General features: G+C 40.3%; 1 protein-coding gene across 5 annotated transcripts in view; it reads left to right on the top strand.

The window, feature by feature from the left end:
- Positions 1 to 9,605: 9,605 nt before the first annotated feature.
- The window catches only part of HNRNPD (heterogeneous nuclear ribonucleoprotein D), a 17,261-nt gene continuing 3,005 nt past the window's right edge, over positions 9,606 to 23,861 (top strand). The window contains exons 1-5 of one of the 5 annotated variants that reach the window (XR_006887898.1): positions 9,606 to 10,117; positions 11,990 to 12,046; positions 21,329 to 21,497; positions 22,110 to 22,271; positions 23,370 to 23,501. Coding sequence is in view for 3 of the 5 variants with exons in the window: in XM_046656025.1 (XP_046511981.1) it covers positions 9,885 to 10,117; positions 11,990 to 12,046; positions 21,329 to 21,497; positions 22,110 to 22,271; positions 23,370 to 23,501 (753 nt within the window). In the remaining 2 variants the exon portion in view is untranslated. The remainder of the gene's footprint in view (positions 10,118 to 11,989; positions 12,047 to 21,328; positions 21,498 to 22,109; positions 22,272 to 23,369; positions 23,502 to 23,861) is intronic. The other 4 variants (XM_046656025.1, XR_006887899.1, XM_046656026.1 and 1 more) reach the window with 4 other exon arrangements.

The following is a 23,861-nucleotide window of genomic DNA, read 5'->3' on the forward strand; positions in this document are numbered from 1 at the left end:
GGCCCATGGTGCAGCGGTTAAGTTTGCATGTTCTGCTTCTCGGTGGCCCGGGGTTCGCCGGTTTGGATCCTGGGTGCGGACATGGCACCACTTAGCAAAAGCCATGCTGTGGCAGGCATCCCACATATAAAGTAGAGGAAGATGGGCATGGATGTTAGCTCAGGGCCAGTCTTCCTCAGCAAAAAGAGGAGAATTGGCAGTAGTTAACTCAGGGCTAATCTTCCTCATAAAAAAAAAAAAAAAAGAGACAAATGCATTGTTTTAGACAAGATCTCCCTCCAAGGGAAGAATGGAAGAAGTCTTTCAGTGGATTACCTCCTAGTGCCGACCAGGAAATTCCAGGTTGGCTGGTTAAAGGCCACATTCCTGGGAAGGTTGAAACACAATTAGGTTAAAGATTAAGTCTTGGTTTGCACTGTGGGGCCTAACATAAGTGACTCCATTTGGGGCCTATTGATTCTTTTTTAACAGAACTAATCATCTGTTTGTCACCAAACCTACAGATTGACCTACATCTGACCACCAGCCTTCCTTTCCTCCTGTGCTATGGATGAATTGTCTCTGCTCCACCATGTATACTGGATCCCATCTGCTCTCACCTACTTAAGAACTTGGCTTCTCCAATTATTGCCCTATTTCCACCCTACATCACTAATTTTTGTCTTCCTACTGGATTATTACTATCATCATACAACCACGGCGTAATACTGACGAAAAAAATCAGCCCCCACAACTAGAGCTATATGTCACCTAGCCTGCCAGTTAGCCGTAAAGTTAAACTCTCAGCAGATCGAAAAAACTTTTATGTTTCAGTCCCCTTGAGCAAATACTGTATCCCCTTTAAGAAATGTTTTAGCAGTCTTTACAAATAGCTTTCCAAATTTCTTAAACTATGGTCAACACCATAGAATATTATGCAATGTACTTTTTCCATTGGGGTCTTCCAGGATTTGAGTCTAGTTATTAGTCTAGAAGCAATGAAATGAGAGATGATAGGTCTGGGTCTTGAGGAGAATCAACATTCCTCTGCAAAGCAACTACTTCAGGACAGGCCATCAGAGGTTCTTCAGGCAAGAGGAGGCCAATCTGCAGACAGTAGATGGACGAGATTCTGATTGCTGCTGTAACAAATGACCACAAATGCAGGCACTTCCAACAACACAAATTCATTATCTTACAGTTCTGGAGGTCCCGTTGGGCTGGACTAAGGTGTTAGCAGGGCTGCATTTCTTGTGAAGCCTTTAGGCAAGAATTTCTTTCCTTGCCTTTGCCAGCCTCTAGATCTCACATGCATTTCTTGGCATGTGGCCCCCTTCCCCTGTCCTCAAAGCCAGTCATGCATCATCTTCAAATCTCTCTTTCAGACTCTGACGCGCCTCTCTCTTACAAGGACTCTTGTGATTGCATTGGGCCCACCCACATAACCCAGGACAGTTCTCCCATTTTAAGATCCTCCATTTAACCACATCTCCCCAATCCCTTTTGCCATGTAGGGTAACATATGCACAGGTTTGGGGGATTAGGATGTGGACATCTTTGGGGCCATTATTCTGCACCACCGCAGAGGTAAAGCTTTTTGCTGGCAAGGAAGGCTTGGCAAAATTCTGGGGTTCAAGGTCCTCAGTTTCATTGAAATCTGTCTAAATATCTTCATCTAATCTAATACTCTCTCTGATCAATACTTTTAATTTTAACATAAGAGAACGTGCAGGTGAATTCAGTTTGCTTTGTAATTCAGCCATCTTCATCATCAGATCTTGGGCTTGTTTCCCAGAAATCTTGACTCTTTGGCTTCATCAGGTAAGGATTTTTTTTTTTTTCCCCAGGCAGGTCAGAAACTTTCTGGTTCCTTATCCAGACCTCAAAGTAGGAATTTACAGCTTAAGCTTATCATTTTCTTTCCTTAAGTTCCCCAGTATAATTTGAAATAGCCACCCCACTCTACAGTCCTTGTACCCTTTATTTCCACTATGTTATCATATTGCAGCAATGTCTTGGTAGCCCAAGGTGATAATTAAACATTTGCAACTGTACGCTGTGGACTACTAATGCCGTTATCACTGGTGATGGAGTCCTTTCAACCTAATGGGATCAGAGAACCAATTCCCATCCATAAAGTTCTGTGCCTCCTAGAAACCACTTCTATTACCAATAACTAGGTGCAGTGAGGAAAACAAAGCCACAGCAAGTATTCTGGAATAAAGAGATTTAAGGTAGGAACTGAGGGTAGGCGAATGCAGGAGAAACTGGAGGAGTGAAGGTCTGGGAGCTGCAGCTGAAGGATTAGAGAACATTCACTAATGACTTTGGCTTGAAGCACTGGAGCAGATGGAGAAGCCAGAACTCATGGAGGAATGTAAGAAGCCAGGGCTTTTGGAGAAGTCTGAGAAGCTGCCATTTATGGTCTCCTTGACTGTAAAGCAGGAGTTTGCACAGTAGTCTGGGAAGCCATTGTGTTTGCCTGCCACAACTGCAAAGAAGAGCTTGTGGTAAGATCTAAGAAGCTTGAAACTGCCACAATCTCCTGGGAGAAGAGAAGTCTGTGAAGCTGCCACAGCCTCCTGAGAATACTAGCTTCTTTTCTCCGCCTTCCCACTCTCCTGTGAGTGCCACTCATTGGCAACTTGGAGCCGTAAAGGGAAGAGGACTCTGAGAAAAGTTCCTGGCTTCTCCTTTGCCATGCAGAGATGGTACAAGTGGGTGGCAGTAACGCAAAGCTGACAACCAGCAATTCAGCATAGTTAGAATACTTTTGATTTTGAGAAATAAACTGGCAAGTCAAACTGGCTTAAATGAAGCAGGGAATTTATTGAGTCATGTGACTAAGTCTAGCAGTAGGGATAGCTGTAGGTGGAAATCAATCTGGTAGCTCAAAGAATGTGAGTAGGATCTGGTATCTTGTCCTCTGTGTCTTGGTAACTCTTCGTTGCTCTTTGATTCCTTTCTTCATAGAAATCTTTTTGTTGCAAAACGGCTGCCAGTGTTTCTCTCAGCTACATGCTTCTCAGTTTATGAACGACCAGTGAGTAGGAGTGTGTTTCTTCACTCTTGTCAAAGGGAAGTGCTTCAGTGTGACTGGTTGACTTAGGCCCCGTGCTCTTCCCAAATCCAGGGTGACGAGATCATTCTGATTGGTGGATACCATGTTCCCTATCCTTTCATCCCACCCCACTGGCTTCTCCTATGCTGTTATTAACAGAAGGGAAAATCAACGCTGGGGGGCTCCAACCCCAAATGCTTACTACAGTAGCCAAAACATGAAGGATAGGAACCAGTTAAACAGAATAAACTCCTCCAGCTATGGCCAGACGGATTATTTGATGATGTGCCACTACTTTTATAGTGTGATTCTTGAGCAACTGTACTGAGTCTGAGTGCCTGAGATGGCTCAGCCCTGGTGCAAGGAAGCAATTACTCTCATGCAGCTTGTATGGGATGAGGAATATCAGACACCTCAGAGCCTCCGCAACAAGGAAAGGCTCCAAATAGTCCCAGGACAGGAAATAGGTTCCTAAACTTTTTTGGAGGATTTCAATATTTGTTAGTTAAACCTTAATCTGAAGCCCAAACTTTTCTGTATTATGTTCTCTTTCAATAATTATTCCCTTGAACTGTGGCTCCTACAATCTAAGTAGGACAATTATAAAATTAGCAGCTGAAAGAATCTTAGAATTACATTATGAAGCAAAACCTGATACTATTTGGCTTCAGCCTTGGTCTCTGGGAAAAGAAAGAAGTCTGGAGTATCCAAGATGCCAGAACTCATTTGAAGTCAAAATATTGTACCTATTCCAATGCCTGAGGTAGGATTACAATAAGGCTCTGGACCAACCCTAGCTGTAGCAGCTAAGCAAAATTTCATCCTCGAGCTTCAGAAACGGGGAGAAAATAAAAAAAAAATACTGAATTTAATGAAAATACTAGTCTTATTCTTTATTGGGAATATTACCAATGATATTAGTCCAACGCTTGTTTTATTTATTTATATATTTATTTTTCCTTTTCTCCCCAAAGCCCCCCAGTACATAGTTGTATATTTTTAGTTGTGGGTCCTTCTATTTGTGGCATGTAGGACGCCACCTCAGCATGGCTTGATGAGTGGTGCCACATCCACGCCCAGGATTCGAACCAGCAAAACACTGGGCCGCTGAAGGGGAGCAGGCAAACTTAACCACTCGGCCATGGGGCAGGCCCCTCTTGTTTTATTTTTAATGATCCACTGTTGTCATTACAGCATGTTTTCCTTTGTAGAAAATATCATTCTAGAAAAGATAAAGTCACATGACCATATATAAATAACACTCCATTTGTAGATTTGCCTCTTGTCAGAAGAAATCAACCATGAGAGGCTTCATGACAGTAGTTTTCTAACTCACCTCCCTGATACTTTCCTTAGAGTCCACTGTCCATACAACATCCAGAATGATCTGGATTATTAGAATCCTGATTGTAATTAACTGGATTATTCTGACCACTTAAAATTTAAGCCAGGTCATGTCCTGCCCCTGCTCAAAATCCTCCCATAGTTTCCCATCACATTTATAATAAAAGCAAAGTGCTAACCACTGCTTACAAGGCCCTGGGTGAGCCTGTTCCTGGATACCCCTCAGGTATGATCTATTATGCTGTTCCCGTTACTCTATTCAGCCACACTGGCTTCCACCATCCACTACAAGTGCCAAGCACACTCCTGCCTTTGCCTTGTAAAGTCTCCCCTAAGCTATGTGTATGGCTCTCTCCCTCACTTCCTTCAGGGATCGACTCCAACAGCTACCTCCTTGAGGAGTCCTCTCTGACCACCCTAACTAAAACAGCACATATTCTGTCTCTGTACCTTATTCACTATTTTCCTTCCTATCATTACCTAAAATTCTGTTACACATGTACTTATTTTGTCTGTTGTCTCTACCACTAGAATGTCAGTTCCATGAGTTCAAAGACCTTGTCTGTTTTGGTCACTATTATAGTCCCAGTACCAAAAATGTACCTTTGCCATTAATGTGTTGCATGGTTGAATGTGAATAAATTCAACTAGAAATAACTCCCGTATTTATGTTAAGCACTTAGATGAATCAAGATATATACATATATATATATTTTTTTTTTTTTCATTTTTGGAAGAAGATTAGCCCTGAGCTAACATCTGCTGCCAATCCTCATCCTTTTTGGTGAGGAAGATTGGCCCTGAGCTAACATATGTGCCCATCTTCCTCTATTTTATTTGTGGGATGCCTGCCACAGCATGGCTTGATGAGTGGTGCTAGGTCCGTGCCTGGGATCTGAACCCATGAACCCCAGGCTGCCAAAGCAGAGCACGTGGACTTAACCGCCATGTCACCAGGCCGGCCCCAAGATAGGAGGTAGGATTTGGTGATTGATTGGATCTGGCGGGTGAGGGAGAGGACCATATCAAGAAATCCCTGATTTTTGCCAGGGGCACATGGGTCTGTGGAGGTGTCATTTACTGAGAAGAGGAAGACCAAAGAAGCTGATTTGTAGGGAAGATGGGGTTCAGTTTTGGACATCTGACACTTCAAATGCCTGTGGGACATCCAAGTGGAGATGTTAGGTAGGCAGTTAGATATGTAGGTCTGGAGTTAGGCAATTACATTTCCTTACTGTTTGAATCCTTTTTGACCTAGGTGTTTTTTTTTCTTTTTTTTGAGGAAGATTAACCCTGAGCTAACATCCACCACCAATCCTCCTCTTTTTGCTGAGGAAGGCTGGCCTTGAGCTAACATCCACGCCCATCTTCCTCTACTTTATATATGGGACGCCTACCACAGCATGGCTTGTCAAGCGGCGCCATGTCCGCACCTGGGATCCAAACTGGTGAACCCCGGGCCACTGAAGCGGTAGGTGCGCACTTAACTGCTGTGCCACCAGGCCGGCCCTCTTTTTTTTTTTATGAAGTTTGGCCCTGAGCTAACATCTGTGCCAACTTTCCTCTATTTTATGAGATGCCACCACAGTGTGGCTTGACGAGCGGTGCTAGGTCCACGCCTAGGATCTGAAGCTGTGAACCCCGGGCTGCTGAGGCAGAGCATGCGAACTTAACCACTATGCCACTGGGTCAGCCCTAGGTTTTCTTTAATTGAATCTAACGGCACCCTATTGACATCTCTGTGGTTAAGTAGAACTCAGCCTCTACGATGGACTTTTGCTGAAGTAAAACTTGACTGTCCACAGTGATGGGGCCTCTATTTTAAGTGAAGTGAGAGCTTCCTGACAACCAGGAATGATGACAGAGAATGTTCAGTTTGGGCAGTTGGTCACTTCACCTAAAATCACAAGCTAATTCTTCAACAAAATGCTTAAATCCTGCTGAGGGTGTTCTGCAAGTGAGTAAATGGCTGTTTAACATGGTTGTGGAAGCTCAAGTGTGTGTACCTTGTGTAGGAAATGGGTTCTTCCTGTTTCTTCTTCTGGACACTGTTTATTCTAGGTGGCCAAATGGAATGCATATTCCACTTGAAAAATTTGAGCAGAGGCTATGCTTGCCCTGTTTGTAGAGTGTATTCAGCAGATTCAAACTGTGACTCCTTGATCTAGGTGTGTACATCTTGTCCTGGGTTCAAGTGATTCCAACTTAAATCTCAAGTAAACTTTTTGCCTTTTAGAAGTACTCTAGTTTTTTCTGCAGTTATTCCTTCACAAAGGCTGAATTCAGTGAGGATCCAGTATTTCAGTGTTACCTGAAACACACTGGAAAGCTCCTGAGACGACGGAATTCTTGCTGGCACGGACACTGAGAGACAGTATTGCTTCCTTGCAGTCGTTTGGGCCAGTCTAGCACAGCACCCATATACAACCTTCAGTCCCTTAAACATTAAATTCTTACCTATCATGGTGGAGTAAAAGTTTGATTTTTCTCCTTCTTAAATAATTTCACACATCAGCAAGAGGTTTCAGGAAATAATATATTTTTTAAACCAGGAGTCCTTACTTTTTTTTTTTTAAAGATTAGCACCTGAGCTAACATCTGTTGCCCGTCTTTTTTTTTTTCTCCCCAGAGCCCCCCAGTACATAGTTGTATATTGTAGTTGTGAGTGCCTCTGGTTGTGCTATGTGGGATGCTGCCTCAATATGGCCTGATGAGTGGTGCCATGTCTGCGCCTAGAATCCAAACTGGCAAAACTGGCCCTGCCGAAGAGGAGCGCATGAACTTAACCACTCAGCCACAGGGCTGGCTCCAGGAAGAGTTTTTATGTCAGAGATGAAATGGGATGGTGGGGAGAAGAGACTTAACTCCTTGGAAGCACACCTAGTTTGCCCTAAAGCCCTGAACCTAGCAAATGGGAAATATGTAGTATTTTGTCATTCAATAATCCAACCAGCAATTAGTCTATTATATGTGCCTAGGTCTACGTGTGGGTATGTGTGTGTGCACATGTGTGTAGGGTAGGGTGGATATGCAGAACACATTACCTTCATTCTCCAGGAACTCATGGTCTAGTACAATTGCATATTTAAAATAAGTAAGGATAAAGGGCTGTGAGATCAGATGATTAACTCTGCCTCAGGGAGTCTGGGAAGGCTTCACAGTAGTAACATTTGATTGTGGTTTTGAAGGATGAATAGGAGTTTACTCAGCAAATGAGGAATGTTAAAAGAGCTAGGGGTGAAGTTAAGTGAGTTCTAAGAGGAACAACGGGTGGATGTAGGAGCTTAAGATACAGAGATTTAGACCACAATAAGTGGGGATATGAGCATATGGCATCATACATACTTATGTAGCATATAGTAAAGGTGTTATCTTTAAAATCATTCCTAGCTTTTCTGGAATTTTTAATAGAAATTCTGAGAAGTCCAGAAGCTACTGGGTTACATGTGAATTACAATGAACCTTTTGGGAAAGCCTATTACTAAAAGTGGGCACGTCTAAAGCTGTCTTAAGAGCAAAACGATCCTCTCTTGAAGACGGAGAAGATTCAAGAGACCTCCCTTCAGGTGATCTTCTTTTTAGTTGTCTCTAAATTAGAATATTTGGTTTGAGCACCGTACCCACTCTCTCCGTGGCTACTATTTTGACACGTAGAGACATACCCGGAAGTCACTATTACTTGATCTAAGATGTACATTCTTGGCATTGCGTGTGCGTGATCTGCTTAATACAGGATTTTGGTAAGATCACATTTTTAAGACATTTACAGAACATGATCTGTATTTTTGAGTTTTAATTATTCTGTAATGCAAACTCTGCTAGCTTAATAGTAAAAAATGAGATACTTTTAATCTTCCCTTGAGATTTTTGGATAGCGTTCAACGAACAAATTCACTTAATTACATATTCGAAGACAAGTATTTAAACTCTTCAGAGTTCCTTGCCATATTTTGCACTGCTCTTTGCTTCCTCAGTGTTTGGGCACACACTAAACAAGTAAATAATTATTTGCTGACTAAAGAAGTACTTAAAAACTTGATTTTCTCCTGGGTGTACTGCAGGAAGCCGCCAATCCCAAAGCCCGAATAACCCCGTTTCCAGCCCCAAGGCTTCTGGGATTCCTAACATGTCTGTTACGGAACTTTACTGTTATGCTGCATGAAACGCCTACCGGTGTTTTAAAAAAATCAAACCCCACAACACAACAAACTCAAAAACCTTGTAAGGATGATCCACAGCATTTATATATTCTATTTAGGACAAGCACCTAAAAACATTAAATGAAATGAACCCCTGGTTGACCTAACACACTTCCCAACTGTTCGTATTTTCAAAGAATCGCGGCAGGTTTTAGGATCTTCACATAAAGCAAGCAAAACAAAACAATCCGTGCTCCTTAAAATATGCAAGTTATCTCCCTCTTTTGACGAAAAACTCCAGGAGAAAAGCAGGCAAGCAAAAATCTTACTTGGAAAGCAAATCTTAAAAGCAGCCCTAACCGTCAGCGGCCTCGGCCTGCTCGCCTGGGGCTGGGCAGCGCGGCGGCGGCAGCCGGGGAGACCTCAATGTCACCGGGTCGCGGGCAACTACGCGGGCGGAGGAGGTGCGGCAGTCCGCGCCCGCCCGCAGCTCAACGCGACGCCTCGCACCCGGGACGGCGAGCCAGGCCCCCGCCGGCGCCGCGCTGGCCGAGCCGGAGGCACGGGGTCGCCTCCGTTCTACGTCTGGGAGCTTCGAGGACACACGGAGCCGCGAGTAGGCGCCTCCCCTCCCCGACCCAACGCCGCAAGCGCGCAGGGAAGAGTGGCCCTCCCGGAGACGCCACCACAGCAGCGCCCGTCGCCGCCGCTCCCACTCCCAGCTAGGGCGCGGGGATGGGGTGGGTGGGGGAGCCGCCTCCAAGAACCCTCGGCTGGGCGGGGACAGAGGAAGGCGCCCCTCTAGCCGCGCCTTCGAACCAGCGCTCCTTGTTCTCGATGGTCCCCGCGCGGCCGTGTTAGTGAACGCCATTTCCGGTTCCTTTTAAAGGCCCCAGGCTGTGCGGCGCAGCGCGTGAGAGGAAGGTATAAAAGGGAGTGAGAGGGCGGGACCGAGGAGGAAGCGGGGGGTGAAAAAACTAGCGGTGGAGGGGGCGGAGGAGGCGCAAAGGGCGCGCTCGCACGTCACGTGACCGGGACGCGCCGTTCTTCCGTCGGCCATTTTAGGTGGTCCGCGGCGGCGCCATTAAAGCGAGGAGGAGGCAAGAGCGGCCGCCGCTGCTCCTTATTCTTTTTTAGTGCAGCCGGAGAGAGTGGGAGTGCGCGCCGCGCGAGAGTGGGAGGCCAGGGGAGCAGGCAGAGCGAGGCGCAGGAGCCTTTGCAGCCACGCGCGCCTTCTCCGGCTTGTTGTGTGCTTCGCGCGGTAGAGCGGGCGCGCGGCAGCGGCGGGGATTACTTTGCTGCTAGTTTCGGTTCGCAGCAGCGGCGGGTGTCGTCTCGGCGGCGGCGGAGGCAGTAGCACTATGTCGGAGGAGCAGTTCGGCGGGGACGGGGCGGCGGCGGCGGCAACGGCGGCGGTAGGCGGCTCGGCGGGCGAGCAGGAGGGAGCCATGGTGGCGGCGGCGCAGGGGGCAGCGGCGGCGGCGGGAAGCGGAGCCGGGACCGGGGGCGGAACCGCGGCCGGAGGCACCGAAGGGGGCAGCGCCGAGTCGGAGGGGGCGAAGATCGACGCCAGTAAGAACGAGGAGGATGAAGGGTGAGTAAGGGGCGGCCCGGGATAGTCAGGCCCAACTAGTCCCCCCTCCCCCTCCCATCCCCCGCCATTAGGCCTCGTTCCCGCTCTCCGCCCGCCCTCCAGGACCCCCTGTAGCCTCCTCGCACTGTCGGCCGCTTGTCTACGTTGGGCTCCCCGGGGCTTTCGTTGCCTTCTCTCCCTGCCTGCTCCTCGCCCCCTCCCCCATCACACACGTTTCCACCTTTAGCCGTCACCATGCTGCTCCCCGGCCCGCCCTCCTTCCCTCCCTCGCCGTGGGTCTCCTCCCACCGACTTAGCCGCCAGGATTTTTTCCCGCCTGTCGAGGGGTACCTTTTTTCTTTACCCGCTGTCCCCTCCCGTCTCGGTTTTCTAAAGTCCCGGGCATAAAAACGCAGACAGACACAAAAGCTTTTATGCTTGGACTACTGAGGTTTATTTGGTGCTTCTCACTCCACATCCCGCGACGATGCGATTCTTTATAAGCACATGGTCCGGGGGACGTGTGGGCTGTCCACTTCTGCTGCTCCCGCCTCGGCTTCAGGCCGAATGTTTTCTAGTATTTTGAATAAGTTTCGCCTCGATCTCTTCGTTTTCCCACTGTACACTGTTGCACAATGGCTTGTTTACCTAGTCCCTATTTCACAGCCTACGGAACAAATTGGGACTGGTGAAATTCCCCGAATCGCCTGTTGGTACGTCGGTTGTGCCCCACGGGCTTTCGCTAAGTTTCTTGTCGGCGGGGCCTGCACTTGACTGGAGCTGTTCCTGCCTCGGGCTTGCCGCCTGCCCTTCCCCCACCCCGCCGAGTTATTCCAGCCGCGCACACTTTTCGCGCCCTCAGCTATAGGGTTCCCCAACTGTTCGTACAGGTTGTACTCCGACCTTACTTTTCCTGTGAAGTTTCCATTTTTTTTACAAAACCGTTTTTTCCTCTCCCGCTGCCCAGGATCCTTTTTTGGTCTCTCTTGATTTCTCCTTTCCGCTCTCTTACCCCCTGTTATAGGAGGCCCACCAGCCGCCTTTCCTAAAATAAACAAATCCTGTATTATGCTGTGGCACGATTGTTTTTCTGCACGTTTTTAAATACTAACTTGCCTCCTTCAATTTGACTAAGTTATCTGTCACTTAAAGCTGCCTTTAATATATTAGAATGCAGCATTTGGGAGCGGGAGCGTACGTAATACAGGAGTTAGCAGGAGGGACTAAATCAGGGTTCTTGGTTGGGTTTTCTTATTCCCGTTACAGACTGCTGATCCTGGGTTAACGGTTCCATTCCTTTTTGTAATGAGGGAAGGTGTGTGTGTGGTTTTTTTTCACTGTAACAAGGAGAAAGGTGTTGGTGGAGAGTAAAAGCAATAAAATGTCGCTTTAACACAGTATTAGAAAACATGATTTCCATGATTCGGAAAAAGCATAAGATTTGCAGGGGGGAGAGAGAAGCACTTTGGAATATAGAATTTAATAATCTCAGCCCAGGCAGGCTGTTTTGCTGATTGTGCTGGCTTTGGGAGAGTGGAGGTGGGATGGGAAACTAGTTTTTCTTAATTAATCAGTTATCTTGAAACTTTTATGTATAGCTTAATGTCAAAAAGGAATATGTTAAATATTTGGGAACGTAAGCCTTGGACATTTTGGTTTTTGTCTTCTGAATTCTGTTATTTGGACAGAGGCACCAAAATGATAAATTGTATATCTTGCTGTTTGGGGCAGGCTTTTTGTTAGTCTTGATTTTTCTAATCGCAAAGCTAGCTGCCTTTGTAGTTATCTACTGTTGAACTGAAGTGTAAATGAATTAAAGTTTTTAACCCTAACAATGTCAAAAACTAAAACTAGAATTTTGATTGGTTGCTGTACCGGTTGTTAATTCCCTAGCCATTCAAACTCCTCCCCACGACACTCTGAAGCAGCGACGGCACAGCGGGAAGAATGGTAAAACTTTTAAATTTTATTTCTGTATTATAAAGGTTTCAGTAGTCATAACATGTAGAGGCTGTGTATTGGTTAGTTGCCCATTGATCCCCAGGAAATTCTAGACATTAGTACAGTAGGGTATTCTTGTACCTGGGATATAAAACCTTTTTAGGCATTGTGCGTGATCTTTGGGCAAAATTGATGCCATTACATGGTTTTTGGTCTGTGGTAATGCATGTAGTTGTGGTTTGGCCAATTAAAGCTTAATATGATTAGTAATATTTTTACATCTGGGCAAGGAAAAATATTGCTTTTAATTTCAAATTTGTTTTTAAGATGAAAAATATTTTTGTTGGAATTCTAAGTTTAATGCTAAATATGAAGGTAACTTGATATAAAATTGTGTGTTTGAAATGTCTTGCATGTTATACTGAAATATTCTGGACATGTCAAAAGTAAAACAGTTTTAGTAGTGTTGTGTATATGTATTGTGCAAAAATGTATCTTTTGTCACCAACCATGTTTGTAAATAAAACTAACAAGATTTGGATATGTACTAGTCTGAGATTGGCTGGTGTGGCTTTCCACTACAGCTCTTATCAGATACTTTGTTTTCAGTGTGATGTGGCTGGAATGTTAATTACAGCTGGTTGACATGTATTCACAATTGCATGACTTCTTTTTGGAAGGCTGGTAGATTATCTTTATTCCTCTCCTTCCTTTTTCCTTAAATGTCCATCTTCTACCTTTAGAATTATATTTAAGTTTTCCAGGAGTTTGTGTCCATCACCACTGGAGTTTAGAGGGCCAATAATTTGCAAATAGTTGACATATCTGTACAAATTATTTTCTGTTTTAAGAGCCCAGTTGGGATAACCTTTAAATTTTACACGAGCTTTACTTACGACTATATTCTCATACACTGAAAACTCTCCAGTTTTATATTGCAAGTAAAGCAGACTGGAAACAGTATGCAAAAGAGAAAAGCAAAAAAAAGAGACTGGGGTCAGAGTTCGACATTCAGAATAAAAAGGTTTTTGATGAAAATTATCCCCTCTATTTGCCACTGTGATAGTTCAGTTTCACTGCTAGTTACTGGTGGCAAACTAAAGAAAGATTAAACTATAACTGTACTTGACTTTTCTACTCCATTACATATTTCAAATCTTATGTAAGCAACTATCTTCAGTAATTTGAAAGGATCATAAACTTAGGTTTGAAGGTCACTTGACTCTTGTAAGAATTATACTTGGCCCTCCTACCTAATACTTTAACTTTACAAGTTTTTTGAGTGACCTCTTTAGTAAAAATGGACAATTAAATACTCAACAGTTAATGTACATTTTAGATTATGATCAGTTGTCATCCACTTAAAATAGGGGTTTACTGAGGTCACTTTAAGTTAAGGAAGTTTACAATTAAATAATGTTCTCAAAGTCTAATATTTGACTTTTTAAAATTATCGCCCAATTGCTCAGCCTCATCCTGTTACAGATAACTGTTTTTCTTTTTGAACAAAAAGACTCTCAAGACCTTTAAACTTGTTTGATTTCTGTGCGCTTGCCACCCTATCTATTCCTTTCTCTATCTTAATTTGACGGATATTGGGTAACAGTTTCTTAGCAGTCTTAATAGTTTGGATAATAGTGGTTACCAGATATAAAATGATCTGTATTTAATTTCCTAAACACGTTTCTGCATTGCTTTTCTTTTCACAATTCTGACGAGAATAAAGTGGTTACAATTTCATCCTAAAAATATTTTAAAAATCAATTTGTTATAGACTTAAAGTTGTATTTTAATTTGAATATAAGAATAAACAGCTGTTTTGAGGAGGACATGCCTGTTACACCTCTAGTGGATGTTTCCACAGTTTCCTGTGGACCTTTGGAGTAATTATTCATTTCCATAGTAAAATACCTTCCTGAGTGCACCTCTTTTTAATCTTTCCAACTTTAACATCCCTAGTTTTTACTTATAAGCTATTGCACTGGAATTTCCCATTATGGGTGTAGATTCATTTTGTTCTCTACAGAGCTGCAGTTCTTTTTAGGTTAGGAGTTTAAAATTACTTAGTGCCTGGCAAAATATACGTGCCATGTAGCAAGGTACTTGGAGGCAGAGTTTTTAAGTAAAATCTCATGATTATTGGAAAACTATAATGTGTTAGCTTTCAGACAATTTTACAAGGTAGGTACATTGACTTGCCTGCATTGGATTGGGCAGGAAACAAAATAGTCCCATTCAGTTATGAGCCAAAGTATAGCAATACTTTTAACAGGACAATTGATCTAGTCCTTTAAGCATCAGTGTGTGTAAGCTTAAGTATGATTCTTTTTTGGGAATTTTGTGAATTCTGCTATAGATTGTCTCCTGTCTAATTTTTAAGAAATGGGCCTACACATGTTTCTGTTTTAAATATTTGAGATTATAATCTATACCCTAGTGCTTCTGGGGCATTCTGAACATTGTTTGCTTTGTAAAACAAGTAACTCTTCGAGCAGCCTCATGCCAGATTTTGTTGGCCTTTGATTCAGTAAAGTTGGGTTTACTGTAAAGTTGAGACCCTGAGTAGAAGGGTCTGAATTTTAGCATTTTTGGAACCTTTGACAAGTTTCCACTGTCAAAATTGCAGAAGTTGTTGCTCCCAAATCCTGAGATGAAGAACATGTAAGGGAAGAGTGTTACATTCTTTTCATTTCAAATTCTTATCTATTACGAAAGATATTAAAAATCACCTGACCTTTTGGGTTTGGAATTGGAGGATATCATTGAAGTTTTTCAGTGCTGCTTTTTGACGTAAATATACTTGCCTTAAGCCTGGGGGATTTTTCCTCAAGTCATGTGGCCCCTTCTGTAGACTAAATGTATATTTACTGTGTATTTTTCATATTGCCCAGATATTCTGTCATCTGTAAGGCTGCCCTAATATAAGAAAGCTTTGAATCTACTATTGTCATGTGTGATTTATGGCCAACGAGGAGGAGGGTTGGTTTTAGCTTTCAAGTGATACATGCCATACTTGAAAGCATTTTCAAAAGGAATAGAATAGTAACTTTTTTCCTATTCCACTTAAAGTTGTCCACCACGAGTGTGTGCAGATTCACAAATGTAGTGAAACATAACTTCTGTTAGTCCAAGTTTTATTTGACTTTAGTTTTGCTTCAACGTTTTAGTAGATAGGGCACTGAACTGGATGCTGGAAGCGTGGGATCTGTTTGTGTTACTTCACTCCCAACAGTGTGGTCTCAGGTAATATAACATGTTTGTTACTTGGTTTGCTGATCTCTGTGTTGGAAACAATGCTCACCACAGGAAGATTGACTACATAGCCTGCTTTCATAGCTTGTATGTATTTATCCCGTGCCTTAATAGTTGATACTACCAGTGATTTACTCCTGTGGAGTAAAGGTAAGCATGTTTTAGTTTCTGGAGTATTATATTGCACATTGGAACTAGACATTTAAGACTATTTGGGGGTGGGGTGGGGAGACTTGTGTTAACTGGCAGTGTTTGGCCAATAATCAAGGTGATAGTTTTAAGTATTGGATTATGTTCTGTGAACTCCTGCTTATCTAGACTTGAAACTACCACAAAGCCCAAACAGCTCGGAAATTCCCCCACTCCTTTAGTCTTGTGAGAAAGATGGGTGAAATTGTGAGAAAGATAGGTGAAAAAGTATCAGCAAATATGCTCAAAAAGCAACCAACAAATGGTGTCATGGAATGAATCTACTATAGTTTTTCCCTTATACTATTAAAAACTAATGTGATTTTAAAGCGTTGCAAGGTTCTAAAATTTCATCAAGAAAGGAAAAATGTATTTTCTGAGTTTAGTGTTGATATCTAAATTGATTTCCAGTAGAAAACTTTATAGAATTGTGCATGTGTAGTAATCTCAGTTAACCAGAACCTTAACCTCTAGGTTAAGGAAACACCATTCCTTAACTTCTAGGTAGATGGGAGTTTACCTTATAAAGCTGATTGAAAGTTTATTTTAAAAGTAAAAATAGAAGATGTCATTCCTGCATTGGAGTGACATGAAAAAGGAGAGATTTTGGGTTAAACATTTAAAGTTTATTAAAAAACTGTTGTGTTTAATTTATTAGCTATTATGTTTTCAACTTAGTTACTTTTGGTCATTTAGGGTCAATCTAAAGTATGAAGTAAAGAGATTTAATATACTAGGCTAGAGGAATTAATCTTTTTTAATGATTTGTTAAAAGTTTGTCAAACTCTTTCCAAAGGTATTTTTTATACAGATTCTAAAATGATTACCCTACCACGTGATACTGTATAGTTGGAAAAAGTAAACTCCTTCCCCCCTTATAGGTAACTAGTGACTTAATTTTAAGATAGATCTATAATCTCTAAGGAAAAATAGTCATTTATGTGTTGATGAGATTTCATTATACTTAATGTCATTTTAGGATTTTTAAGGGAATAATTACAAAGGTGAAATACCAGAAAATTTATTTGCATGAAGATTATTGGTATACTTGATTAACATTACTCTAAAAGGTGACAGTGATTGGGTAGTCATGTTACATACTTGAAATGTATATCAGATTGATATTTTGTTGTATTTTTTAAACTGTCAGAACTTGTTATGGAACCACATACTGGAGATCATGAATTGTTAGGAAGTATATGAAAGTTATAGAATACTTCTTTTTGTTCCTATTCCAAAATTAGAAGGAAATGTAATAGTGTTTATCATTTTACTTTGAATGAGGTGTTTCACAGTGAAGGTTTGTTAGGGGAAGTATCTTTAAATAAAATACTTCTGTTGACTTTGGAGTGTTAAACTTAGTGACTTCAATAGTACAGGGAATAAGTTTTCCTGGATGGGAAAAAATAGTATTTAATTAGAACATTTTCCACCAGCCAGCACTGTTCATATGTATTGCCTTTTATGTTTTGAAATTATTCCTTACTAAAATTACTGGCATTCGTGTAGACTACAGACAAGTCATCAAGATGATTTTGGAATCACGTTTCATTTAAGAGTCTTAGAAACCCAGTTTCTAGTGTGTATATCTTTTACATGGAATATTAAAATAATTTCTGGGTTACTTTAAGTCTGTAGCGTTGAAAATAATCTTAAGATCCATTTATATGAAACTCATCCTGGCCTTTCCTCCTTAATGTTGGAAATTTCATATAGCCCATGTAGATTTTAAAAAGTTAAGCCACTGAGTAGATGAAGTTGCTTTATTAAATTATATTTAGATTGTGCTCTACCCCTTCTAAATAATTTACTTTTGTGAGCACTTAGGATGGGTCAGACTATGTTCCCTTTAAGTGTGTTTGTTCATGTAATCCTCACTGAAGATATATGAGCTAGGCTCTTAGTTCTCTTTTTTACAGATGTGGAAACAATCTTGGAATTTCTTTTTTTTTCCTTAGGGTCATCCTATTAGTAGGTCGTAAAGGTAGGATTTAAACCTAGGCAGTTTGGTTTACTGCCTCTAAAATTTACTTTCTCTAAAAGACAGTGTCCCACGAAGCAGCCAAAATTCCTAAATGACACTGCATAGCATTTGGATAGTAATCTGCACTGAGTTGTGTAACTTTATGCCTGTCATTTAATTACATAATATGGTGTAAATTAATAACTGTAAAAGCAAGGAGATTTCAGTTGTTGAGTAAATGGTTTAAATTGAATACTGTTGCCTTTGGGGTGCTAAATAGCTTATGGATAGGATTAAGAAGTTAAACTTTGTTAATAATACTGTAGTTGAAGTCCTACATTTTAATTGGAATTATTGATTCACTTATAACTAAGGATCAAATTTTAAACTTAGATTGCAGCATTAGCGGCCCGTTTTTGTTGATACTTGACCAAGTCTCATGATGTAGTTTTAACTTGGCTGCTTAGGATGTTTCTGAAGTTCTGTCTCTGCATTATAAAGTGTTTGCACATCTTGACAGGAGTGGGAGTGACAGCAACTTGAAAGTCAGTCTTTTGTATTCAAGTCTGCAGAGGTAATCTGGACGGACAATAGGTATTGTGCTTTAAGCAAGATACTGCAATATAAAATATAGAAAACTTAAGTTGGTATCATTTTATACCACCTCATAATTTCAGGGAGAGCATGTCAGAGTGCTGGTGTTCTAGAGAGGCTAAAGTAAGTTCCTGTTTATCCAGAATTAAGATAAGACCTTTTCTTACTGTACTGTACCGTTGTATCTTGGTTTGCCTGCTGTGTAAAGAGGGAATGGATTTAGTATGTTCCATTTAGGAGAGGTGGAATGGATTTGGTATGTTCCATTTAGTAAAGATGGAATGGATTTGGTGCAGTGTGTGTTCATTGTAGTATGTTCACCTGTCTGGTTATCAGTTGTACAGCAACCTTATTACAGAAGGAAAAGAAAGTGCTTTTGGGCTGTCAAAGTGGTGCATTTCTCTCGAAGAAGAGTCACTTAGGCTCTTGCTCAGAGAATACTTTTTTTCATATAAAATTTGAAAAGTTTGAGTGCTGGTTACCTTCCCTACCCAATGGAAGGGGGAGGCATTTTAGAACAGCAACTGGTGATTAATCAGGCAAAAATGAAAATAGAACTTTTTAAAAAGCTAAGAAATGAAATGCAGTTAGTGTATTAATAAATGGCTCTGTAATTTCAGAAGACCCTATGGGCATGCAACAGTAGCTTAATATATTAGTGGTGAATGACCCTTAGAGTGTTAAATCATGGTTAATGTATTTCGTTAAGAAGGCGGAAGTGTGTGTGATAGGTTGTAGAGAAAATTAATTCCAAATAATTGAAGGGTGAAAAACAACTGGAGAGAGATTAGGGAAGGATAGCAGTGCTTTAAGGAGGGTGGGATATTTGGCTCCTCATTCTCTAAAGGTGCTGGATAGCTGAAGTTTTACTATGTATTTTCCTCTAATTTTTTGAGAAATAGTAATTGTATGGAATCTGTATAAATTACAGTTGACCAGAATATTTAATGTTCTGGATAAATGGGATTTGATTGTTATTTTAGGAAGGCTAGCATCTTCAGTGACCTTTTAGCTCTAAGATAGGCACATTTAACAACTTCTCTACTAAAGGCTATGTTAAAGGTGGGACGTTTCTTTAGAGAGCACTTTATTGGGCCACTTGATGAATTAGTTTGCTTAATCTACTATTTAAGAAAACTGACTTCCTGTGCTGTGAAAAACATTCGGGGCTTGTGAATAATTACAGAACATGCCTCATTCTTGGTGTTATAGTTTACTTCTTTCTAATGGTTTTCTGTTTCTTAGTTTTAAGTTAAGAACACTTGACCCAATATAAACATTGCCTTGCCTAAATAAAGTCAAAACTTGCTCTGTCTCAATATCTGAGAAACAGACCAGACTGCCACAAAATTTTCCTTCCTTTCAGCTTTACCTTTTTAAAATAACACTTTTGTTATTCTCTTCAGGAGGTTAAAATAATTTCAAACTGTTAAGTTATTGATGGAAAATTTCTGTAATAATCACGTTAGTGGTAATTTAATAGTTAAATTTCAACTTTATTGAAGTTTCTGTTCTACAACTTGCCATGGATATCTGAGCAAGAGATCATTTTTTTATACTCAGTTCTCTTTCTCTTTAAAAACATAGCCGTGTCCTCCTCACCTTGAAAGGGTAAATATTGGTAATGGACTTTCATCTATGAAGGAAGTGCTCTGGATCTTGAGGTTAAAAATAAAGTGTTTAAGGCAATTTACGTGCCTATGATTGGATATTAGAAGGTGCATTATTTGAATAAAAGAAAATGTAATTTTGAAAATACCTCAACTTTTTTTCATGGAATTGGCAATAAAGATTAAAAGTAACTATACAACATTATGGGTGTTTTTGTTAAGTTCATTTGATTATAAAATACAAAAATAGTTAATAAAGGTTACTTCAAGCATGGAAATTTTGTTAGAGGAAGTCCTGAAGTTAACATATAAATGGCCCAGCTCTAGAGTACATGGACAAGTTGAAAACCTAATCTGAGATGGGAAGCACAGTATATGCTTAAAGTAAGACTTTTTTTGCATTAAAAGTTAATTTTATCATTAGAAGTAAAAACAAGTCTGGTAGGAGAGTAAGTAAGATCAGTAACACCTCAGTTAATCTGGCATCTTTAGGGAGAAGCAGAAGCAAGATCTTATTCTAGGGACAAAATTGGCCTTGTTGCAAAAATTGGCTTTGGTGGCAATATCATAAAAGCCCACAAGATGGAGATGTTTTCTGCTTTAATTTCTTTCTGGGAGCTGAAACTTAGAACAGCATCTCTATCCCTACCCCTGACCCACCCCAGTTAAAAGATGAGAAATCGTTGAGCAAGCATGGTTTTATTACCAGGGTGAAATTTTTAGCCCTCACATAACAAATTCTGACAGTTTACCCTTAAAATAAAAATCTCCAGTCCTGTCTTTTTAAAGGGTAGGAGGTATATGTTTACTCTTTTTGGGGGGGTGGGTGCAAAGGGGGCAGATACAAAAAGGGTCACAGAGCTGCCAGATCTGAGCTTTATGGCCTTTTGCTGTAAGAAAAAAACAGTTTCACCCTAAGGGGTTTTTTTGGAGTATATATTTTTGGTCTTAAAGTGTCTTGGTGGTTTCCACTGACTACCTGTCACTTTTAGCATTTTAAAGATTTAAATAATTTACTGCTGGTTAACTGAGGTTCTACTGTAAATAAATCATCTAGGTTACTTAGTGGATTGTGCTTCAGTGGACGATTCTTTTTGTTCACTAAATTGTTTACGTGATTACTTTTTTTTATTAAGGACTCTTAGCACATCAAAAAACTGCTTAGAACTTAATTGTGAGACTATGATTTTGCATTTTATGTGCTAAGAGTGGTTAATGAGAGAACTGTTAAATAGACAGGAGCTTCAGTATAGACACATGCTGGTTGCTGTGATCACTGGGGACTGCATGGCCTTTTTACAAGTTTAATGAAGATTTGGAGGGGAAATTCGAGGCTAAGATTCTGTATTTTGCTATTACCAGTATTTAACTTGTAATTTAAGAAAGACTTAAGGTACAATATTTTTACTTTGGGGATACATTTATCTTTTTGGCAAGTCAAAAGACTTAATCTGCTGCTTGCTCACTATTTTGTAATTATGCAGGCACAGCAGTGATAAGCAAAACTTTCCAAAACTGGAATAAGATTTTCTTAATATGTGGTTATATAGGAAGAATACCATTTTAATATGCTGCCCAGTAAAATTGGTGCAGTTTGGAAAAGGTAGTATTATGTGGATACTTAAGGCAAAGTGTATTTTATTTTACTTTTTAGTATGTTAATATTGCTTTTTGTCTTTACAGGAAAATGTTTATAGGAGGCCTTAGCTGGGACACTACAAAGAAAGATCTGAAGGACTACTTCTCCAAATTTGGTGAAGTTGTAGACTGCACTCTGAAGTTAGATCCTATCACAGGGCGATCAAGGGGTTTTGGCTTTGTGCTATTTAAAGAGTCGGAGAGTGTAGATAAGGTAGTGTGTTATGTGTTCTGATCAGTTAATAAAAAAAAGCGGATAGTTTGATACAATTAATTTGCCCATTATTTGTGATTTCCCGTTTTGCAATTATACAAAGGAGGAGATACAGTTCTTGCCAACACATTTTATGAAGAGAGTGTCAGATTCAAGAATTGTTTACTGAGTACCTTCTGTGTGCCAGGCTCTACTAAATTAAAATTAACTTAAAAAATAATTGAGACTTAAAGACACCTAGTTAAAAGGGTGTTGTGATGAGTTCACAGAAGTACAGATTTTGCTAGGCAAGAGACTTTTGACTGAATCATTTTAGTCTTGGGCTGAGGAGAAGTAGCAATCATATTTGTATTGCTGACAGTTAAAGATGTGATGGTTTTTTATTAATTGATTAAATTTGTATCTCCCCGCCGTACCCATTCTTCCTGACCTTTAAGGTTAAACACTAGTATATATTAGCTGATGTCACATCACCACAATTTGACAATGTAATTGTGAGCCAGTCAACATATGCCTGGCATTAACTACATTTATTGAACTATAACTATTTTTGTAAATAGACTCTGAACTTTAAGATATACATATTTAAAATGAAAACTTCAATTTCCTTAGGTCATGGATCAGAAAGAACATAAATTGAATGGGAAGGTGATTGATCCTAAAAGGGCCAAAGCCATGAAAACAAAAGAGCCTGTTAAAAAAATTTTTGTTGGTGGCCTTTCTCCAGATACACCTGAAGAGAAAATAAGGGAGTACTTTGGTGGTTTTGGTGAGGTATGTGGTAATGTTTTGACCCAATTTTTGTCAAAATTAGTGTGAATATCATTGTTACATTATGGATTTTTCACTGAGTTTTTCAAAGTTTTAAAGTTTGAACAGATTATGTGATTAGTTTTTAAATAAGGATATGTAAATACTTTATTAGTAGATCTTTGAAGGTTAAATGATTGCATTTTCTCATTTACTGAGGCACTACTGTATGCATAGCATTGCTGGCCACAGGGTACACAAAGATGAAATAGACATTTCTTAGCTCAAGAAATTTACCAGATTAGTAAAATAAATAAAAAGTGCATAAGGAAGAAATCCAGATTCTATTCCTGAGATATAGAAGGAAGTGGTTCATTTGAGAGTAGGAAAGGAATGAATTAAGAATAGAGTGTAATATGCCTTCTCAATTTTAACATGTGTATTTGCAAATTTTATAAGCCTAATTAGAGACAGTGGAAATAGTGAGATAGAGGTTTCCTTTTATGAATTAATGAATTAAACCTAAGATGAGAAATTTGTGGCCTTGGGTCCCAGACACAGCCTGCAGACATCTTTTACTTTATTCAAACAGAATAAATGTTTTGTTGTTAGTATTTAGGAATTAAGATATTTCCCACAAAAGTGGGTGTCTAGTTTTTCTTAAATATTCGCAAGAGCAAGCAATATTGGAACTGCCTTCTTGCATGCCAACAGCTGTCTAAGACAAGTAGCAGCTTCCAGCTTTTGATGGTCCTGTGTTCTGCAGTTTTCGCTGGTCCTCACCACTCCTTATTTTCTCTCATGCGGTCACTTACTCTGTTGCTTAAAATTGACTGTTTCTTTCTGCTTGTTTTTGGTGAGCATTTGAGTTTGTGACCTTTGAATTAGGTAACAAATGTCATTGCCCTTTGCAGCTTGTTTTTATAAAGAGGTTTCAAGACTTTTTAGGTGGAGTTGATAGTCCAATTTGAAGAAGTCTTTAAAAAGATGAGAATAAGCAGAGCAGAATAGAGCTTGAGGGCCTAATATATGCTTATTTTGTGCTTTTATTCCCACTAAACTTGTGCTCTTATTGTCAATAACATGTATGCTAAGGTATTAAAACTTATTTTTTGGTATCAGGTGGAATCCATAGAGCTCCCCATGGACAACAAGACCAATAAGAGGCGTGGATTCTGCTTTATTACTTTTAAGGAAGAGGAACCAGTGAAGAAGATAATGGAAAAGAAATACCACAATGTTGGTCTTAGTAAAGTAAGTTAAGCATCCGTTTACTTGTAGAGAAAACTAGCTGTACTTGTAGAGAGTTTTTAATCATCTAGCTTTCTTTAAAGGCTTCAATTTGCATGCTTGTGCTTTAAAGACCTCAAATTGGCTCCTTATTGATCAGTCATTGATCAGCTTTTTTTGCTTTTATTGGGGAGCACGGGGGGAAACATTTGTTTTTAGGTGAATTTTTATGTAGGCTTACCAAAAGATATTTTTTAAGGACCTGACAAAGTAGCATGTAGTAATATATTTCAAGCAAATACTTCTTGGATGTCATCAGAAGTGGTTATTTCTCTAAGTGCTGGAAATTGATATAATTAATGGTAGACTGATTTTGAGGAAAGT

The sequence above is a fragment of the Equus quagga genome, chromosome 3 (genome assembly GCF_021613505.1).
Source record: "Equus quagga isolate Etosha38 chromosome 3, UCLA_HA_Equagga_1.0, whole genome shotgun sequence".
Taxonomy (NCBI): Eukaryota; Metazoa; Chordata; class Mammalia; order Perissodactyla; family Equidae; genus Equus; species Equus quagga.